Source organism: Leucoraja erinacea, unplaced genomic scaffold (genome assembly GCF_028641065.1).
Source record: "Leucoraja erinacea ecotype New England unplaced genomic scaffold, Leri_hhj_1 Leri_500S, whole genome shotgun sequence".
NCBI classification, from domain to species: domain Eukaryota; kingdom Metazoa; phylum Chordata; class Chondrichthyes; order Rajiformes; family Rajidae; genus Leucoraja; species Leucoraja erinaceus.
Genome location: NW_026576401.1, coordinates 1 through 17,839, shown reverse-complemented (window position 1 = coordinate 17,839; position 17,839 = coordinate 1). Strand labels below are relative to the sequence as shown.

Here is a 17,839-nt window from a genome sequence, read left to right as displayed (position 1 = left end):
CGCTGGAAAAAAATCGAAGGTAGACAAAAGTGCTGGAGTAACTCAGCGGGCGAGGCAGCATCTATGGAGCAAAGGAATGGGTGACGTTTCGGGTCGAGACTCTTCTTCAGCCAGGGGATGGTGACATTCCATACATGTGCAATTTTCTAATTGGCGAGAGGGGTGGCAAAAGATGATTTAGGGACGGATTAAAACTATTTTTTTTACTTCACATTATTTCATCCCTGTTTAATCAGCTGCAGGAACTCTGTAGGATCTGGCTGGAACACATCGGATGTCTGGGAGGTAATCGTTAGGTAAACTTTATTTCCATCTACTGGTGTGGAGAGGGGAGGGATCATTTAAAATGAAGCTGGACAGTAATATTTCGCTGTGGAATTAATTGGGAAGAAAAGTCTTGACTATCTGAGGTGCGCCAGAGATCTTCTCTCACTGCTGTCTTTTAACAAAAAAAAATAGTGTAATATTTTGAATGTCCTGAGATTTTACTGCTTGCATAATTATTTGAGTAAAATTAAATCTGGACTGGTTGCCTAACTTTGGGTGGATTATTCAATAAAATGCATTTAAAAACAAAAACTATAGACACGTCAGCCATAGATTGCTGCCTGCCCCAACTCCCATGCAGTCTGACTCCATTTTATTAATAGCATGTGGCGCAGAGATAAAAATAGCAAATACAGCGACAAACGCAAGAAAACTGAATGACAAGATCTTGGTGGCTGAGGCTCCCCACAAAAGACAGCAAGTTATTCAGTTTAGTTTAGTTGATTGTCACGTGTACCGAGGTGCAGTGAAAAACTTTTGTTGGCTGCTATCCAGTCAACGGAAAGACAATACATGATTACAATCCAGCCATTTGAAATACAATATCGGAGAAGGATCTTTAGTCAGATCTTGAGTCAGAGGGTGGTGAATCTGTGGAATTCTTTGCCATAGAAGGCTGTGGAGGCCAAGTCAATGGATATTTTTAAGGCAGAGATAGATAGATTCTTGATTAGTTCATGTGTCAGAGGTTATAGGGAGAAGGCAGGAGAATGGTGTCAGGAAGGAGAGATAGATCAGCCACGATCAAATGGCAGAGTAGGCTTGATGGGCCGAATGGACTTATGATCTGATGATTAATTTTGGTGAACTAAGAAGACGTCACAGAGGGATTGAGATTGAAGACTGGAAAGCAAACTGATAAATAAATCTTGCCGGACCAGTATGAAACCATGTGCATTCATAACAGGCTGTATGTCAGCCCATAGCAAGAGTAAATGTGAATTTAATTATGGAGACTGAACAGTGTCGTGCGCAGGGCGAAGGCCACGGATGCCAACAGGATTAACAAACTCATCAGGAAGGCTGGCCCCGTCCTGGAGGATGAGATGGATTCAGTGGAGATGGTCTTTTAGCGGAGAATGCTCCTCAAACTGAGGAGCATCCTGGACCACACAGCTCACCCCCTCCATGCCCTTCAGCAACAGACTGGCTGCATACTCACCAAAGTTACAATAGCACATTCTGCAGTGAGCTGAGCTGCACTGAATAACGTTCGCACAAAACGGTATATCTGTTTCTGTTCTGGATCATGTCGGTCATAATCTGCTGGCATTTCTGTTTTCTGTGGAAAAAAAAATATTTTTAAAATCATGAAATTATTCCCCCCCAAAAAATCAAGGTACTGAGGAGATTTACGAGGATGTTGCCAGGACTGGAGGGTCTGAGCTATTGGGAGAGGTTGAGTAGGCTGGGACTCTATTCCTTGGAGTGCAGGAGGATGAGGGTTGATATTATAGAGGTGTATAAAATCATGAGAGGAATAGATCGGATTGAGGTGTATAAAATCATGAGAGGTAGTCTCTTGCCCAGAGTAGGTGAATCAAGGACCAGAGGACCATAGGTGAAGGGGGAACAGATTTAATAGGAATCTGAGGGGTGACTTTGTCACACACAGGGTGGTGGGTGTACGGAACAAGCTGCCAGAGGAGGTAGTTGAGGCTGGGACTATCCTAAAGTTTAAGAAACAGTTAAGACAGGTGCATGGATAGGACAGGTTTGGAGGGATACGGACCAACTGCGGGCAGGTGAGATTAGTGTAGCTGGGACATGTTGTCCGGTGTGGGCAAGTTGGGCCAGAGGGCCTGTTACACTATTTCACTCTATGACTCTAAATGGGTCTCAAAGAAACATGAGCGACAAATGCTTTACTTTCTGTCAGAACACTTTTCTCCTGCTGCCAATTCATGATGGAGTATCATTTCACTGAGAAATGTTCCAAACTTGGCAACGCTGAAATTGGGTGTAAGTCAACATCATGGGTCAGCCAAGGGAACACAAGAGACTGCAGATGCTGGAATCCTGAGCCAAAAACAGAATGCTGGAGGCGTTCAGCATGTCATACAGCATCTATGAAGGGAAATGGATGGACGATGGTTTGGGTTGGGACCCAGCATGGTGGCACAGCGGTAGAGTTGCTGCCTTACAGCGCCAGAGACCCGGGTTCAATCCTGACTAAAGGCGCTTGTCTGTACGGAGTTTGTACGTTCTCCCCGTGGGATTTCTACGGGAGCTCCGGTTTCCTCCCACTTTCCAAAGATGTACAGGTTTGTAGATTGATTGGCTAAGTTGGTTGATTGATAAATTGTCCCAAGTGTGTGTAGGATAGTGTTAATATGTGGGGGTCGCTGGTCGGCGCGGACTCGGTGGGCCGAAGGGCCTGTTTCCACACAGTATCTCTAAGCTAGACTAAACTAAATCGTTCTTAAGACTGTCGGGAGGTTAGTTCATTTAACCTTGCCAAACATCTTTGGGTAGTACAGCGATACAGTTGATAAGGTTGCTGCCTCACAGTTCCAGCAACCTGGGTTTGTTCATGACCTTTGGTGCTATCTATGCGGTATTCCCGTGTTCTCCTTGTGATCACATTGGTTTTCACTGGCTGCTCCGCTTTCCTCCCACATGCTACAAGGTAGCAGTTTAATTTGACTAAGGGTATCCAGGGTTATGGGGAGAAGGCAGGAGAATGGGGTTTGGAGAGAGAGATAGATCAGCCATGATTGGATGGTGGAGTAGACTTGATGGGCCGAATGGCCTAATTTTGCTCCAATCACCTTATGACTGTAAATTTACACATGTGTGGATGTGTGGTAGATTTGGAGAAGGGGGGGAGAGGGGAAAGTGGGGTGAATAAAAAAAGTCAGGGTAAGATTAATATACCATTTCCCTCCTAGCTGTGAACAAAAGGCTCTGCTTCGATGCTTTATCTCTCCTCATGATTCTATCACTTCATCGAGGGATAACTGGGTTCGTCATTTCAGGGTATTAAGGCAGACAGGCAATGGCACAGCTGATAAGAGTTGCTGCCTTAGAGCATCACAAACCCAGATTTGATCCTGACTTCTTCGGGTGCTGTCTGCTGGAGTTTGCACATCCTCCGGGTGCTCCGGTTTCCTCCCACATCCCAAACCTTACGGGTTCGTGGGTAAATTTGCCCCTAAATTGCCCCTCGCGTGGAGGGAGTGGATGTGAACATGGGACGACGGAGAGCTAGTCGGCGTCCCCTCAGTGGACCGAAGGGCCTCTTTCCAGGCTGTATCGCTAAATTACACTAAACTAAACTGTCTGAAGAAGGGTCTCGATGCGAAACGTCACCCATTCCTTCTCCAGAGGTGCTGTCTATCGCGCTCAGTTGCTCCAGCATTTTGTGTCTCTCTGGTTTAAACCAGCATCTGTAGTTCCTTCCTACACTAAATTAAAACTCCTGATATAATTTAAATGAGAATTTCCTGTTTTGACTGGCTGTTCCACATTTGGCTAAGGGACTTGCCAAAGCATTTGGATTATTCCTAATTTGATTCAAATAATGGATGTCAAGAAAAATGTTTGAAGTACACGTTTTGGTGAAGATATGCCCTGTTACTGGGAAAGCTAGTGACACATTCATAGTTGCTCTGTGCCACTCTTCATGTAAAGGCTGAGGAACAGCAGTGGTTGGGGGGCAGAAGAACAGCCCTGTTCCTCAAGGTAGACACAAAATGCTGGAGAAACTAAACGGGGCAGGCAGCATCTCCGGAGAGAAGGAATGGGTGACGTTTCGGGTGAAGAAGGGTCTCGACCCGAAACATCACCGATTCCTTCGCTCCATAGATGATGCCTCACCCGCTGAGTTTCTCCAGCATTTTTGTCTACCTTCGTTTTTTCCAGCACCTGCAGTTCTTTTTTAAACAGGACATCTCGGATGTCCTGGTATGGACCCCCTCATCTTGGGTGCAAATGCAGCGTAGACGGAGGACTTGGGAGTCTTCTTCAAGCATGTTCTGAGCGGATGGATGAGAGTGAATGGGATTAAAAAGATGGAAAAGGTCTTTGGATATTGCCTGCACTGCCGAGCATCATTGCATCTCAGAAATGTGCTGTTCCTACACCAGAGTAAACACAGATCAAATATACTAACCGACAATGGGTGGAGCTTCTCATCAAATATATCTAACAACATTCTTCCATCTGAATCTCTGAAAATAAAAATAATAGCAATATTGTACTGTGAGTAGGTGAATCAATAAAGAATCAATAACAGTTTGAATTGTTTGTTTTATAATGCCAACCTACCTGTTCCTGATGTGGTAATATATTGCAAGAGCTACACTATAAAGAAAAAGAAGATTTAGCATCAGTTTGGAACATTAAGAGTTTTTAACTGTAAGGCAAGGCAAGTTTATTTGTATAGTACCTTTCAACAACAAGGTAATTCAAAGTGCTTTACATAAAACATTATAAGCATTGGAAAGAAACACATATGAAATGACATTTAGATGTAAAACGATTATTAGATTATTCAGATAGAATAATTACAAAATTAAAAGCTATCAAATAAAATATTTAAAATAGAATGAAACCAGGAATAGAAGTTACAGGGCAGTATAGGTAATTAATAAATTGTATTGTTTACTGAAAGGCAGCGGCAAACAGAAAAGTCTTCAGTCTAGATTTAAAAGAGCTGAGAGTTGCAGCAGACCTGCAGTTTTCTGGGAGTTTGTTCCAGATGTGTGGTGCATAAAAACTAAATGCTGCCTCTCCATGTTTAGTTCTGACTCTGGGGGGACAGAGCAGACCTGTCCCGGACGATCTGAGAGGTCTGGGTGGTTCGTAGCTAAGCAGAAGATCAGAAATGTATTTTGGCCCTAAACCATTCAGTGCTTTGTAAACCAACAGTAGTATTTTTAAATCAATTCTTTGAAAGACAGGAAGCCAGTGTAAAGATAACTGTAGATAACAATATCATAGAACATGGGACTGGAACGAAGATAGATACAAAATGTTGCAGTAACTCAGCGGGGACAGGCAGCATCTTTGGAGAGAAGGAATGGGTGACGTTTCGGGTCAAGATCCTTCTTCAGACTGAGAGTCAGGAGAGGGTGAGGGGGAAATAAGGAAGTGTAAGGTGTGAAAACAAGACATCAAAGGGGGTGCAGATTCCATTACCTGCCTGTCCCACTGATTTACTCCAGCATTTTGTGTCTATCTTCGGTTTAAACCAGTATTTACAGTTCCTTCCTACACATGGAACAGTGCACCACAGGAACACTATCATCGATCCACGAAGTCTGTACTGAACATGATGCTAAGACAAACTCTTATCTGCCAGCATGTAATCCATATCCCTCCATTCCCTATATATATCTATATCCAAAACGCTCTTAAACGCCACTCGTGTATCCGCCTCCACATCCTCCGCTTACAGTACATTCCAGGCACCCACTACCCTCTGTATAAAAATTCCTTTAAACTCTGGCCCTCTCTCCTCAAAACTGGACCTGTAGCATTTGACATTTTCATCCAGGGAAAAGGTTCCGATTGTAACCATATCACTGTCGCTGATAGAAACATAGAAAAATAGGTGTAGGAGTAAGCCATTCGGCCCTTCGAGCCAGCACCGCCATTCAATATGATCAGGGCTGATCATCTAAAATCAGTACCCCATTCCTGCTTATTCCCCATATCCCTTAATTCATTTAGCCCTAAGAGCTAAATCTAACTCTCTCTTGAAAACATCCAGTCAATTAACCTCCACTGCCTTCTGTGGCAGAGAATTTTATGTACATCTATCAAATCTTGCCTCTACCACTGACTCTCCAGAGAAAACCACCCAAGTCTGGCCAGCTTCTCCTTGTCAATAACACCCTCTATCCTTGTCAATAACACCCTCTATCTGATGAACCTTCTCTGCACCCTTTCCAAAGCCTCCATGTTCTTCCTGTATTGAGGTGACCCTCACATCATAAGACCATAAGTGATAGGAGTAGTATTAGACCATTCACCCCATCGAGTCTACTCTGCCATTCAATCATGGCTGATCTATCTCTCCCTCCCAACCCCATTATCCTGCCTTCTCCCCATAACCACTGACACCCATAAATCAGCACAATATCTGCAAACTGAACCTGCCAGAATGACACAGCATTAGCTAATCTGTCATTGTGCATGTATAATCACTCTAATACAAAATATTGCTGCTATCATGTTAAAGAAAACATTTGAATCAGAACATGGGATTCAATTGCAAATTTTATTGAAGTTCCCAGAGTTCAGATTTTCTTCGAACTCCCAAAGCAACTGATGGAACATTGAGTGTAGGAAAGAACTGCAGATGCTGGTTTAAATCGAAGAAAGACACAAAAAGCTGGAGTAACTCAGAGGACAGGCAGCATCTCTGGAGAGAAGGAATGGGTGACATTTCTGGTCGAGACCCTTCTTCAGACTGGTTAGGGATAAGGGAAACGAGAGATATAGACGATGATATGGAGAGATAAAGAACAATGAATAAAATATATGCAAAAATGTAACAATGTTAAAGGAAACAGGCCATTGTTAGCTGTTTGTCCGGTGAAAACGAGAAGATAGTGCGACTTGGGTGGGGGAGGTATAGAGAGAGAGGGAATGCCGGGACTAACTGAAGCGAGAGAAATCAATATTCATACCACTGCCCAAGTGAAACGTGAGATGATGACTTCCAATTTGCATTTAGCCTTGTTAATCCTAGCTAAATTGGAGAGACTAGGACTTCAAAATGGGGTTAAAGCTTGAGGGCAGCTGGGAGATTTGGTCAATTTGGAATTGCTCTCTGCAGAGCTGGGACAAGCTGCGGAGTGGTGCCAGTGTGTCTAGAGCCTAGATACAATTTGCAAGAAAAGAATAAGAACATCTGCAGACCCTGTCAATTCGGTGCAAAATGCATAGAATGGATTGGATGGCTGCAAACCAGACATGCACCTTGTAAATAGTTGTAAATAATGTTGCAGAGTTCTACTTTGCCGAGTGTTGATTGGATGAGGTATTGAGCCTTGTCTGGGTTTCTGGCAGATCAGGTTATGTTATGTATGGGGTTAATCGATATCTGTTATTGGGTTATTAAGAGACCACCCCTATGTGGCTCGGCCCCTCGAGGTCCCGGGACATATAAAAGTCCGCTACCCACGAGGTCCAGCGAGGATCTTCTGGGAGAACGCTTGTGTCTGTCTGAGCGAGGCTTGAACAGGCAGATACGAGGATCGAAACCCACGGAGGGATAGATACAGTAGTTGAACTGTAAAGTTTTTACTGAACTGTAGTGTTTTTACTGAAACTAGACTGGGGGGAAGGGAAGAAACGAGCAATTTACAGCCTCACCCTGACAATGGAGGAGACCCAGGACAGAAAGGTCTATGTTACGGAGCTGGCCGAGTCCGGAGTGGTTGGAGCGGTGGTGGAGCGCTGCTACCACCCGACCCCCGGAGATTCGGAGGCTGCAACTGCGGGTCTGGCGGACGGCAACACCGGGAGCCCGCGGGTCCCTGCTAGGAGACCGCTTTTCGGGGCTTCCGCAGCGGCGACTTCTCCCGCCCGAGTTGCAGGGTTGAAGAGCACCTGAGCGGGGCATTTTACATCATCGCCCCGCGCGGCTTGGAATGGCCGCGGGACTTTGCGAGCGCACGCCGCGGGCTCCAACAACAAGACCCGGTGCGCGGCCTTGCATCACCCGGCGTGGCTTTAATGGCCGCGGGACAATCGCCATCGCCAGCCGGGGGCTTTGACTTTGACTCTGACATCGGGGGGGGGGGGGGGGGGATTGCAGGGGAGAGATAAGTATTTTTGCCTTCCATCACAGCGATGGGATGGATGTTTGTGTAAATTGTGTTGTGTCTCGGGTCTATAATGTATGGCTGCAGAAACGTCATTTCGTTTGGACCTCAAGGGGTCCAAATGACAAATAAATTGTATTGTATTGTATTGTATTGGAATGGGAAGGAGAATTAAAGTGTCCAGCAACGAGGAGATCAGGTAGGTTCAGGCGGGCTAAGCGAAGGTGTTCCGTGAAACAATCTCCAGGTCTGCGTTTGGTTCCATAACCCATTTCAAAGCTTTCCGGCAGAATAGCAGAGTAGCAGCAAATTAATTTGGAGTCTCTTAATTTCAACAGTAAATGAGGCAGAAGATGTCATCAACATCCCAAATCATTACTGCTTCGAGGAGATTATTTATTGATGCTCTTAGAAATGCTAAGTGTTTATTTTTATTACTCAAGGTGTTTTTTTTATGGACACTGATTGCAAATTCTTGTCCCTTCCATAATTACTATTGATAATATTTTGCAGGATTCAAGCGCTGTGTTTCACTCAAATCCCTGTTCAGTATCAGAAAGTTAACCCCTTTAATCTCGATATCTTAGCAAAAGCCATTAAACCGTGGGCGAGGATGGGGTGACTCAAGTAAATGCCAAAGCGGAGGAAAAACAATTAGATTGCTATTCTTGTGTTTTAGTGGCAAAGGGCATTGTACATTTGTTGGAAGAGATTTTATTCAAGAACTAGCGTGTGGCACGGTGGTACAGCGGTAGAGTTGCTGCCTTACAACGCTTGCCGCGCCGTTCGACCCCGACCATGTACGGACCACGTCTGTACGGTGTTTGTACATTTCTCCCCGTGACCTGCGTGGGTTTTATCTGAGATCTTCGGTTTCCTCTCACACTCCAAAGATTTACAGGTTTGTAGATTCATTGGCTTGGTATGAATGTAAATTGTCCCTAATGTGTGTAGGATAGTGTTTGTGTGCAAGGATCGCTGGTTGGTGTGGACACGGTGGGCCAAAGGGCCTTTTTCCGTGCTGCTTCTCCAAACTAGACTATAATTTTTGGAACCATTCACAGCAATGGCCATACCCGTGACTGGTACAAGCAGATATTTCCAGGGCGATGGTTAGTCCCAAGGATATGAGAAGATAGACACAAAAAGCTGGAGTAACTCAAGGACATTTGGACTGGATGAGGACAAAAGGAAACAGATTAACTCGGCGAATTCTCAGCTGAATTCGAACATCACGTGTGCTGACCAAGATTATTGTTCTTGTTATCTGGGAAACATGTTGGCAGCAGCACGTGAGAATGAGACTAGTTGGGTCAAGATGGGGCCGTGGGCATGAAAGTGAAAAGAAAACCTGTTCCCTAAAGCCATTCTCCAAATTGCATCTGCTTGCAATGTTTAAGGTAAAAAGTTTATTAGTCAACAGTTCCTTCACATTAAGTGCTTTCATGAAGTACAGTTTAGTTTATTGTCACGTGCATCAATGTAGTGTGAAAATCTTTTGTCGGTGTAGCACGCAACAAATGCTTTTCACTGTACCTTGGTACACGTGTCAACATAACATGGGAAAGGGGGAGATGCAGCGAGACCTGGGTGTCATGGTACACCAGTCATTGAAGGTAGGCATGCAGATGCAGCAGGCAGTAAAGAAAGCGAATGGCATGTTGGCTTTCATAGCAAGAGGATTTGAGTATAGGAGCAGGGAGGTTCTACTGCAGTTGTACAGGGTCTTGGTGAGACCACACCTGGAGTATTGCGTGCAGTTTTGGTCTCCAAATCGGAGGAAGGACATTATTGCCATAGAGGGAGTACAGAGAAGGTTCACCAGACTGATTTCCTGGGATGTCAGGACTGTCTTATGAAGAAAGACTGGATAGACTTGGTTTATACTCTCTAGAATTTAGGAGATTGAGAGGGGATCTTATAGAAACTTACAAAATTCTTAAGGGGTTGGACAGGCTAGATGCAGGAAGATTGTTCCCGATGTTGGGGAAGTCCAGGACAAGGGGTCACAGCTTAAGGATAAGGGGGAAATCCTTTAAAACCGAGATGAGGGAGAACTTTTTTTCACACAGAGAGTGGTGAATCTCTGGAATTCTCTGCCACAGAGGGTAGTTGAGGCCGGTTCATTGGCTGTATTTAAGAGGGAGTTAGATGTGGCCCTTGTGGCCAAGGGGATCAGAGGGTATGGAGAGAAGGCAGGTACGGGATACTGAGTTGGATGATCAGCCATGATCATATTAAATGGCGGTGCAGGCTCGAAGGGCCGAATGGCCTACTCCTGCACCTAATTTCTATGTTCTATGTTTCTATACTAAACTGTACTAAACAGTGACCTGCATTTGTTATTATACTAATTAAGAATAATATGTGTGATGATTTGGGTTGAGACGCTTTGAAGAAGGGTCTCAACCTGAAACATCACCGATTCCTTCGCTCCATAGATGCCAATTCAATTCAATAATCAGATAAGGTTATTGCACTTCAAACCTTGCACAGCAGATGGCAGCCTTTACTCTTGGAATTATTCCGTGTAACCAAGCAACAGAGATGGAAAAGTTGGACACAAAATGCTGGAGTAACTCTGCGGGACAGGCGGCATCTCTGGAGAGAAGGGATGGGTGACGTTTCTGGTCGAGACCCTCCTTCAGACTGAGAGTCAGGGGAGAGAGAGAGAAAGACACACACACACAGAGATATGGAAGGGTAAGGTGAGTAAACGAGAGAACAAACGAGATACAGAACTCTATTGCTGCGCCACCGTGCCACTGTAGTCTGACAACAGCAAGCGTGACTCAGTCCTGATCCAAAGCACAGCACCAGTCAATGCCTACGAATAAATGTGAGGTTATCCATTTTGGTGGCAAAAACAGGAAAGCAAACTATTATCTAAATGGTGGCCGACTAGGAAAAGGGGAGATGCAGCGAGACCTGGGTGTCATGGTACACCAGTCATTGAAAGTAGGCATGCAGGTGCAGCAGGCAGTGAAGGAAAGCGAATGGTATGTTAGCTTTCATAGCAAAAGGATTTGAGTATAGGAGCAGGGAGGTTCTACTGCAGTTGTACAGGGTCTTGGTGAGACCACACCTGGAGTATTACGTGCAGTTTTGGTCTCCAAATCTGAGGAAGGACATTATTGCCATAGAGGGAGTGCAGAGACGGTTCACCAGACTGATTCCTGGGATGTCAGGACTGTCTTATGAAGAAAGACTGGATAGACTTGGTTTATACTCTCTAGAATTTAGGAGATTGAGAGGGGATCTTATAGAAACTTACAAAATTCTTAAGGGGTTGGACAGGCTAGATGCAGGAAGATTGCTCCCGATGTGGGGAAGTCCAAGACAAGGGGTCACAGCTTAAGGATAAGGGGGAAATCCTTTAAAACCGAGATGAGAAGAACCTTTTTCACACAGAGTGGTGAATCTCTGGAACTCTCTGCCGCAGTGGGTAGTCGAGGCCAGTTCATTGGCTATATTTAAGAGGGAGTTAGATGTGGCCCTTGTGGCTAAGGGGATCAGAGGGTATGGAGAGAAGGCAGGTACAGGATACTGAGTTGGATGATCAGCCATGATCATATTGAATGGCGGTGCAGGCTCGAAGGGCCGAATGGCCTACTCCTGCACATAATTTCTATGTTTCTATATAGGATCAACCAGACTATTGCCAATATGTCACAGACTACAAGCCAGCGACTGTAGCCTTGCATAAGAGAGTGAAGATCTATCCTCAATAACAAAATATTACAAAAAAACAATTTGCCGTAATGCTGGTTCACCAAGCTTCCTGCACACCTGTATTCTGATGAAGGGTGATTAACCTTTGGTTAATCAAAGGATTTAAAGGGTGAGTAGGGCGGTCACGGTGGCGCAGCGGTAGAGTTGCTGCCTTACAACTAATGCACTGTCAGAGAACCGGGTTCAATCCCGACTATGGGTGCTGTCTGTACGGAGTTTGTATGTTCTCCCCGTGAACTTTCTCAGAGATCTTTGGTTTCCTCCCACACTCCAAAGACGTACAGGTTCGTAGGTTAATTGGCATGGTAAATGTAAAAATTCACTGGATGTTTTCAACAGAGAGTTAGATATAGCTCTTAAGGCTAAAGGAATCAAGTGATATGGGGAAAATGCAGGAACAGGGTGCTGATTGTGGATGATCAGCCATGAACACATTGAATGGCGGTGCTGGCTCGAAGGGCCAAAATGGCCTTCTCCTGCACCTATTTTCTAGGGCTGTCCCACTTGGGCTACCTAATTGGCGAGTTTAGAAGCGTTTTTAAAAAATGGCATGTTGAAGACCTCCTTCGACTATGTAGACGACCTCCTTCGACTATGTTGAAGACCAACATCGACTAGCTACCACTAACTTTGGGAAAATTGGACACCAAATAGTGGAGAGTGTAGCCGACCTCCTTCGATCTCCTTCGACCTCCATTCGACTCTGATGAAGACTATCTACGACTACCTTCGACTACCCTCGATTACCTACGACTAACATGCCGACCTACTACGACCTACTACGACTAAACCTACGAGTAAAAAAGTATCGATATTTTCCATGGCGACCTTTTTTTACTCGCGGGCATTTATTAACATATTGAAAAAAACGCCGTGACCTAGCTGAGGCCTCGAGTACGCGGAGACCATTCTCGAGCATGATGGAGTGTTATGAAGACCTCCTACGACCTCGTGTCGACCATGCTGCGAGTATGAGTCGAGGGCAAATTTGCCAGAACTCGCGGATTAGGTCGCCCAAGTGGGACAGGCCTTTACCTCGCTCTCCCTCCCCACACAGGAGGTAATTTACACCAGATGCAATCTGCATCATTATAATTACTACACATCTTTGGTATAAAACTAGATTTCGTCAACGATCAAATTATTTTTGTTCCCCCAATGGGCTAGACCACAACCATCTTAATTGGACGTTGCATTGATGGAAGTTGACATATCAAATTTCTAATGAATGAACATGTTAGTATTTTGATGATCTGAGTTTAATCCTGAGCTAGGGTGCTGCCTTGATCTTCCAATCTACCACATTGCTGACACTGTACATTTTTTTGGAACAATGCTGCAAAGCTATGTTTTGCACTATGGCATTTTTTCCCTTTGTCCACCTGTTCATAAGGTCATAAGGGATAGGAGAAGAATTTGTCCATTCGGCACATCAAGTCTACTTGGCCATTCAATCATGGCTGATCTTCTATCTCTCCCTCCTAACCCCATTCTCCTGCCTTCTCTGGCACATTCTCTTTTTGTACTTGTGTACACTACCTGCATAATATTATCTGATTTAATTGGATAGCATTCAACCAAAAGCATTTCACTGTATCTATGTGATCTGATCTGCATCTCTGTATTTCACATGACGATAATAAACCCAATACCAGATTTAAGGATGAAATGCAGGCCCACTCCACAGTCTTCACATTTATAACACCCTGCAAGAGAACTTGCCCCAGTGTTGCACTTTCGGTACTCACCATTTGATGGTATATTTGAGATTTGGCTGACTGACTGTGCTGTCATCCAGGAATATGGTGGAGCAGGAGCTGTATTTCCTCCTCATCTGCCCTGGAGGTTGCTGAGAAACAAGATACAAATCAGACCGAGCTGGCCAGCAGTTCAAACCGCATCCATTGCATGCCAACAAAAGTCCCTGCACATTCAAATCTTGACAACAACCGATGCGGGGTTGACAATCCACAAGGCTTCAGCAAGCGCTTTTGCAGAATGCCCCCATGAAGTGGAGCCCCAATAGTCACGAGAAGAAACAAGGCGGGCTGTTTGCATTTCACCTAGTAGCTTTCACCACTCTATTGCTCTTTTGCATTTTATTTGCAACACTAAAATACCCATCAAAAATCATATCCGACGCCAGGGATGGGTGAGGGGGGGGGGGGTTGAGGGAGAAAGGTATATCTCCATCTATCCTTTTCTTTTCTTCTGCACTGCTTTGGTCGCTATGGGGTCTTTTTCCTGCTCTTTTGTATTTTATTTTTTTTCTCTTCATTCTTTTCCTTCTTTCTTTGTTTTCCTATGTTTTTCTTTTTTCTTTTATTTAGGTTATAAGGTTAAAAATGAAGCTGCACAATAATTGCATAACTGTTATGCCGATCGTCTTATCCCTTGTACGATTGCTTCTAATAAAAATGAAATAAACAAATAAATAAATAAATCAAATCGGGGCCTCTTGGATTGTGCAGCGTCAGTAGGTCTCTGGGAGATCCACCGACAGAGCGAACCAACAGATTTAGCCATCTGAGCCTCTCAGAAAGGCCAGATCCTCGACAGTTGCCAGCAATTGTGCAGAAGCCCTGGACTTGCTTTTATTTAAACGGGTTCCACATAGAACACCGCCACTTGCACGTTCTGCCCCATTTTTTAATTGTTCATACATACTCTCAGATATTTTTAATTTTCTTGACATATTTTAATAACATATTCAGCACAGTCATAAAGTGGAAACAGGCCCTTCGGCCCAACTTGCCCATGCCGACCAACATGTCCCAGTTACACTAGTCCCACCTGCCTGCGTTTGGCCCACATCCCTCCAAATCTGTCCCATCCATGTACCTGTTTGTTTCTTAAACATTGGAATGCTACCTGCCTCAACTACCTTCACCGGCAGCTCGTTCCATACCCACGCCATCCTTTATTGTGAAACAGTTACCCCTCAGGTTCCTATTAAATCTTTCCGCTCTCACCTTAAACCTCTATTTTTCGTCCGCTGTAAATGATGATTTATTTACCACCTAATTCCATGTCTACCTTCTCATCCTTCAATCTCAACACCATCCTCACTATTCCCATTTGATCATTTTCAATATCCTCCACTTTGCATTTTCCTTGCATGCTGGTGATCATTCCAGGCTCTCTCTGCTGCATTCTCAAAAATTCATAGACAACAGTTAGCTAAGAACGCATTTTATCGGGATGCATCACAGCTTGGTTTGGTACAGCCCCAGCCAAGGCCACAAGAATTTCCAGAGAATTGTGGACGCAGCCCAGACCATCACATACATAAAACCAACCTCCCTTCCTTTTGCACCTCACGGCAAGGCCAGCAGCATAATCAAGGATGAGTCACACCCTGGCCACTCCCTCTTCTCCCTCCTGTGAAAACGCACACCTCCAGATTCAGGGACAGTTTCTTCCCAGCCGTTATCAAGCAACTGAACCATCCTAACCACAACCAGAAAGCAGTCCTGAACTACTGTATACCTCATTGGTGACCTCTCGGACTATCTTTGATCAGACTTTACAGGCTTTACCTTGCACTAAACGTTATTCCCTTATCGTTGATCTGTACACTGTGAATGTCTCTATTGTAATCGTGTATTGTCTTTCCACTGACTGACTAGCACGCAACAAAAACTTTTCATTGCACACTTGACAAGAAACTGAAACTGAAACCAAAGTCCTCCCTTGTTCAAGGATTGCTAATGTTGTCTCCTTGTTCAGAAAGTAAAGCAGGTGAAGGCCCATAAACCACAGGGCGGTGGAAACGGTCGGGAAGTTGTTGGTTAAAGATATCGATGGACAGCAATTATGTTCACTTGGAAGGGCAAGGGGAGGGGCTGATTAGGGAGGAGGAGTAGGGAAGAAAAATCACAGCTCACAAGTCTGACTGAGTTTTTTATTCAGGAAGTAAGAAAAGAAAAATTGGTAAAGGACTGAGTGAGTGGTAGTGATGCAGGTTACATGAACCTCAGTTGTGTGTTTTTCACAGGGTCCCAATGTTAGGGTTGCCAACTTTCTCACTCCCAAACAAGGGACAAAAGGTCAAAATACGGCACAAATTCCCGACGGCAATTCGTTGACTGACTCGGCCGTGGCTGGGTGAATGATGAGTTGACACTCAAGTCACACCAGCTTCTCATTCACACCTAGCAAACAGCTAACAATGGCCTGTTTCTATTATCATCATTACTTCTTTGCATATCATTAATTTGTTCTATTTCTCTCTACATTACGTTGTTTAAGAAGGAACTGCAGATGCTGGAAAATCGAAATTAGACAAAAATGCTGGAGAAACTCAGCGGGTGCAGCAGCATCTATGCAGCTCCATAGATGCTGCTGCACCGGCTGAGTTTCTCCAGCACTTTTGTCTATCTTCTCTGTACTTCACTGTCCACATCCCTTGTTTCCCTTTTTCCTGACTATCAGTCTGAAAAAGGGTCTCAACCCAGAACGCCACCCATTCCTTCTCTCCAGAGATGCTGCCTGCCCCCTCTGGGTTACTCCAGCATTTTGAGTCTATCTTCAATATTCATACCGCTGGGTTGCAAGCTGCCCAAGCCAAATATGAGGTGCTGCTCCTCCAGTTTGGCCCCTCTATGCCAGGCCACTCACACAAGCCTTCCTTGCAACATGCTTCAGAGGGCTCACTCCCCACCAAACATCCTCAGACTTTTACAGAGGCACGGTGGAGTCTGTACTAACATTACTGCATGAACACATGGTATCTCCAACTGTTACTGTCAGGGGAAAGGCAAGGCTCTGCAGAGGGGTTAGTGAGGGGAGCAGAGAGGTATTCATTGGAGTCTCCCATACTCAGTATTGATGGATTAGAGTAAATGGCTGGCAAAACAGGAAGCAAAGTAGGAGGTAAAAGGGTCATTTTCACAATGGCAGCCCAGTGGACTAGGGGGTGCCGCAAGGACGCAGTCGCTGGAACTCCCAGCTATTTGCACAATATTAATGATTCCTGGAATGAGGGAATTGAAGGGCAAGTATCTGACAAGTGTGCGTGATGACACTAAGCTGGGGTAGGCAGTGTTACTGTGTGAGGAGGGATTGCTTAGGAGGACTGAAGGGGGTGACCTGGATAGATGGAGTGAGTGGGCAAGAATGTTTTGGCAAGTGCAGTATTAATGGCGGATTATAATGTGAGGCTTGGATCCAGTTTTTGTGGTGGCAAAAACAGGAAAGCAGACTATTACTTAAATGGTGGATCCGAATAGGAAAAGGGGAGATGCAGCCGAGACCTGGCGTGTCATGTTACACCGAGGTCATTGAAAGTAGGCATGCAGGTGCAGCAGGGCAGTGAAGGAAAGCGAATGGTAGTTAACTTTCCATAGCAAATGGATTTGAGTATAGAGCTAGGGAGGTTCACCTGCAGTTGTAGAGGGTCTTGGTGAAGACCACAGCCTTAGATGTATTGAGTACAGGTTTTGTGTCTCCAAATCTGAAAGGACATGATTGCCTAGAGCGAGTGCAGAAGCAGGTTCACCATGACTGTTCATGGGATGTCAGGACTGTCATTGGAGAAGAGAAGGAGCTGGATAGAATGGTTTATACTCATTAGTGAATTAGGAGATGGCGGATGGGGGGATCTATAGAAACTTACAAAATTGTAAGGTGGTTTGGAGGTAGATGCAGGAAGATTGCTCCCAATGTTGGGGAGGCCCAGGACAATGGGTCACAGCTTAAGGATAAGGGGGAAATCCTTTAAACCGAGACGAGGAGAACTTTTTCACACAGAGAGTGGGGAATCTCTGGAACTCTCTGCCACAGAGGGTAGTTGAGGCCCGTTCATTGGCTATAATTTAAGAGGGAGTTAATGTGGCCCTTGTAGCTAAAGGGTATCAGAGGGTAGGGCTAGGGAGAGAAGGCAGATACGCGTGAGAATGAGTTGGTCTTGAATAGCCCATGATCATATGGAAGTGGCGGCAGGCTCGAGGTCGAATGGCTACTCCTGACTAATTTCTTGTTTCTTGTTTACCCTCCGGTAT

The 17,839-nt window shown here is 44.9% G+C and overlaps 1 protein-coding gene across 1 annotated transcript in view; it reads right to left on the bottom strand.

Moving 5' to 3' along the window:
* The window catches only part of LOC129693958 (cyclin-Y-like), a gene marked incomplete at its 5' end in the record, with an annotated part of 49,465 nt that extends 35,652 nt beyond the window's left edge, over window positions 1-13,813 (bottom strand). The window contains 4 exons of the mRNA XM_055630680.1: window positions 1,490-1,609; window positions 4,442-4,499; window positions 4,597-4,632; window positions 13,586-13,813. Coding sequence (XP_055486655.1) covers window positions 1,490-1,609; window positions 4,442-4,499; window positions 4,597-4,632; window positions 13,586-13,813 — 442 coding nt within the window. The remainder of the gene's footprint in view (window positions 1-1,489; window positions 1,610-4,441; window positions 4,500-4,596; window positions 4,633-13,585) is intronic.
* Between the last annotated feature and the right edge of the window lie 4,026 nt (window positions 13,814-17,839).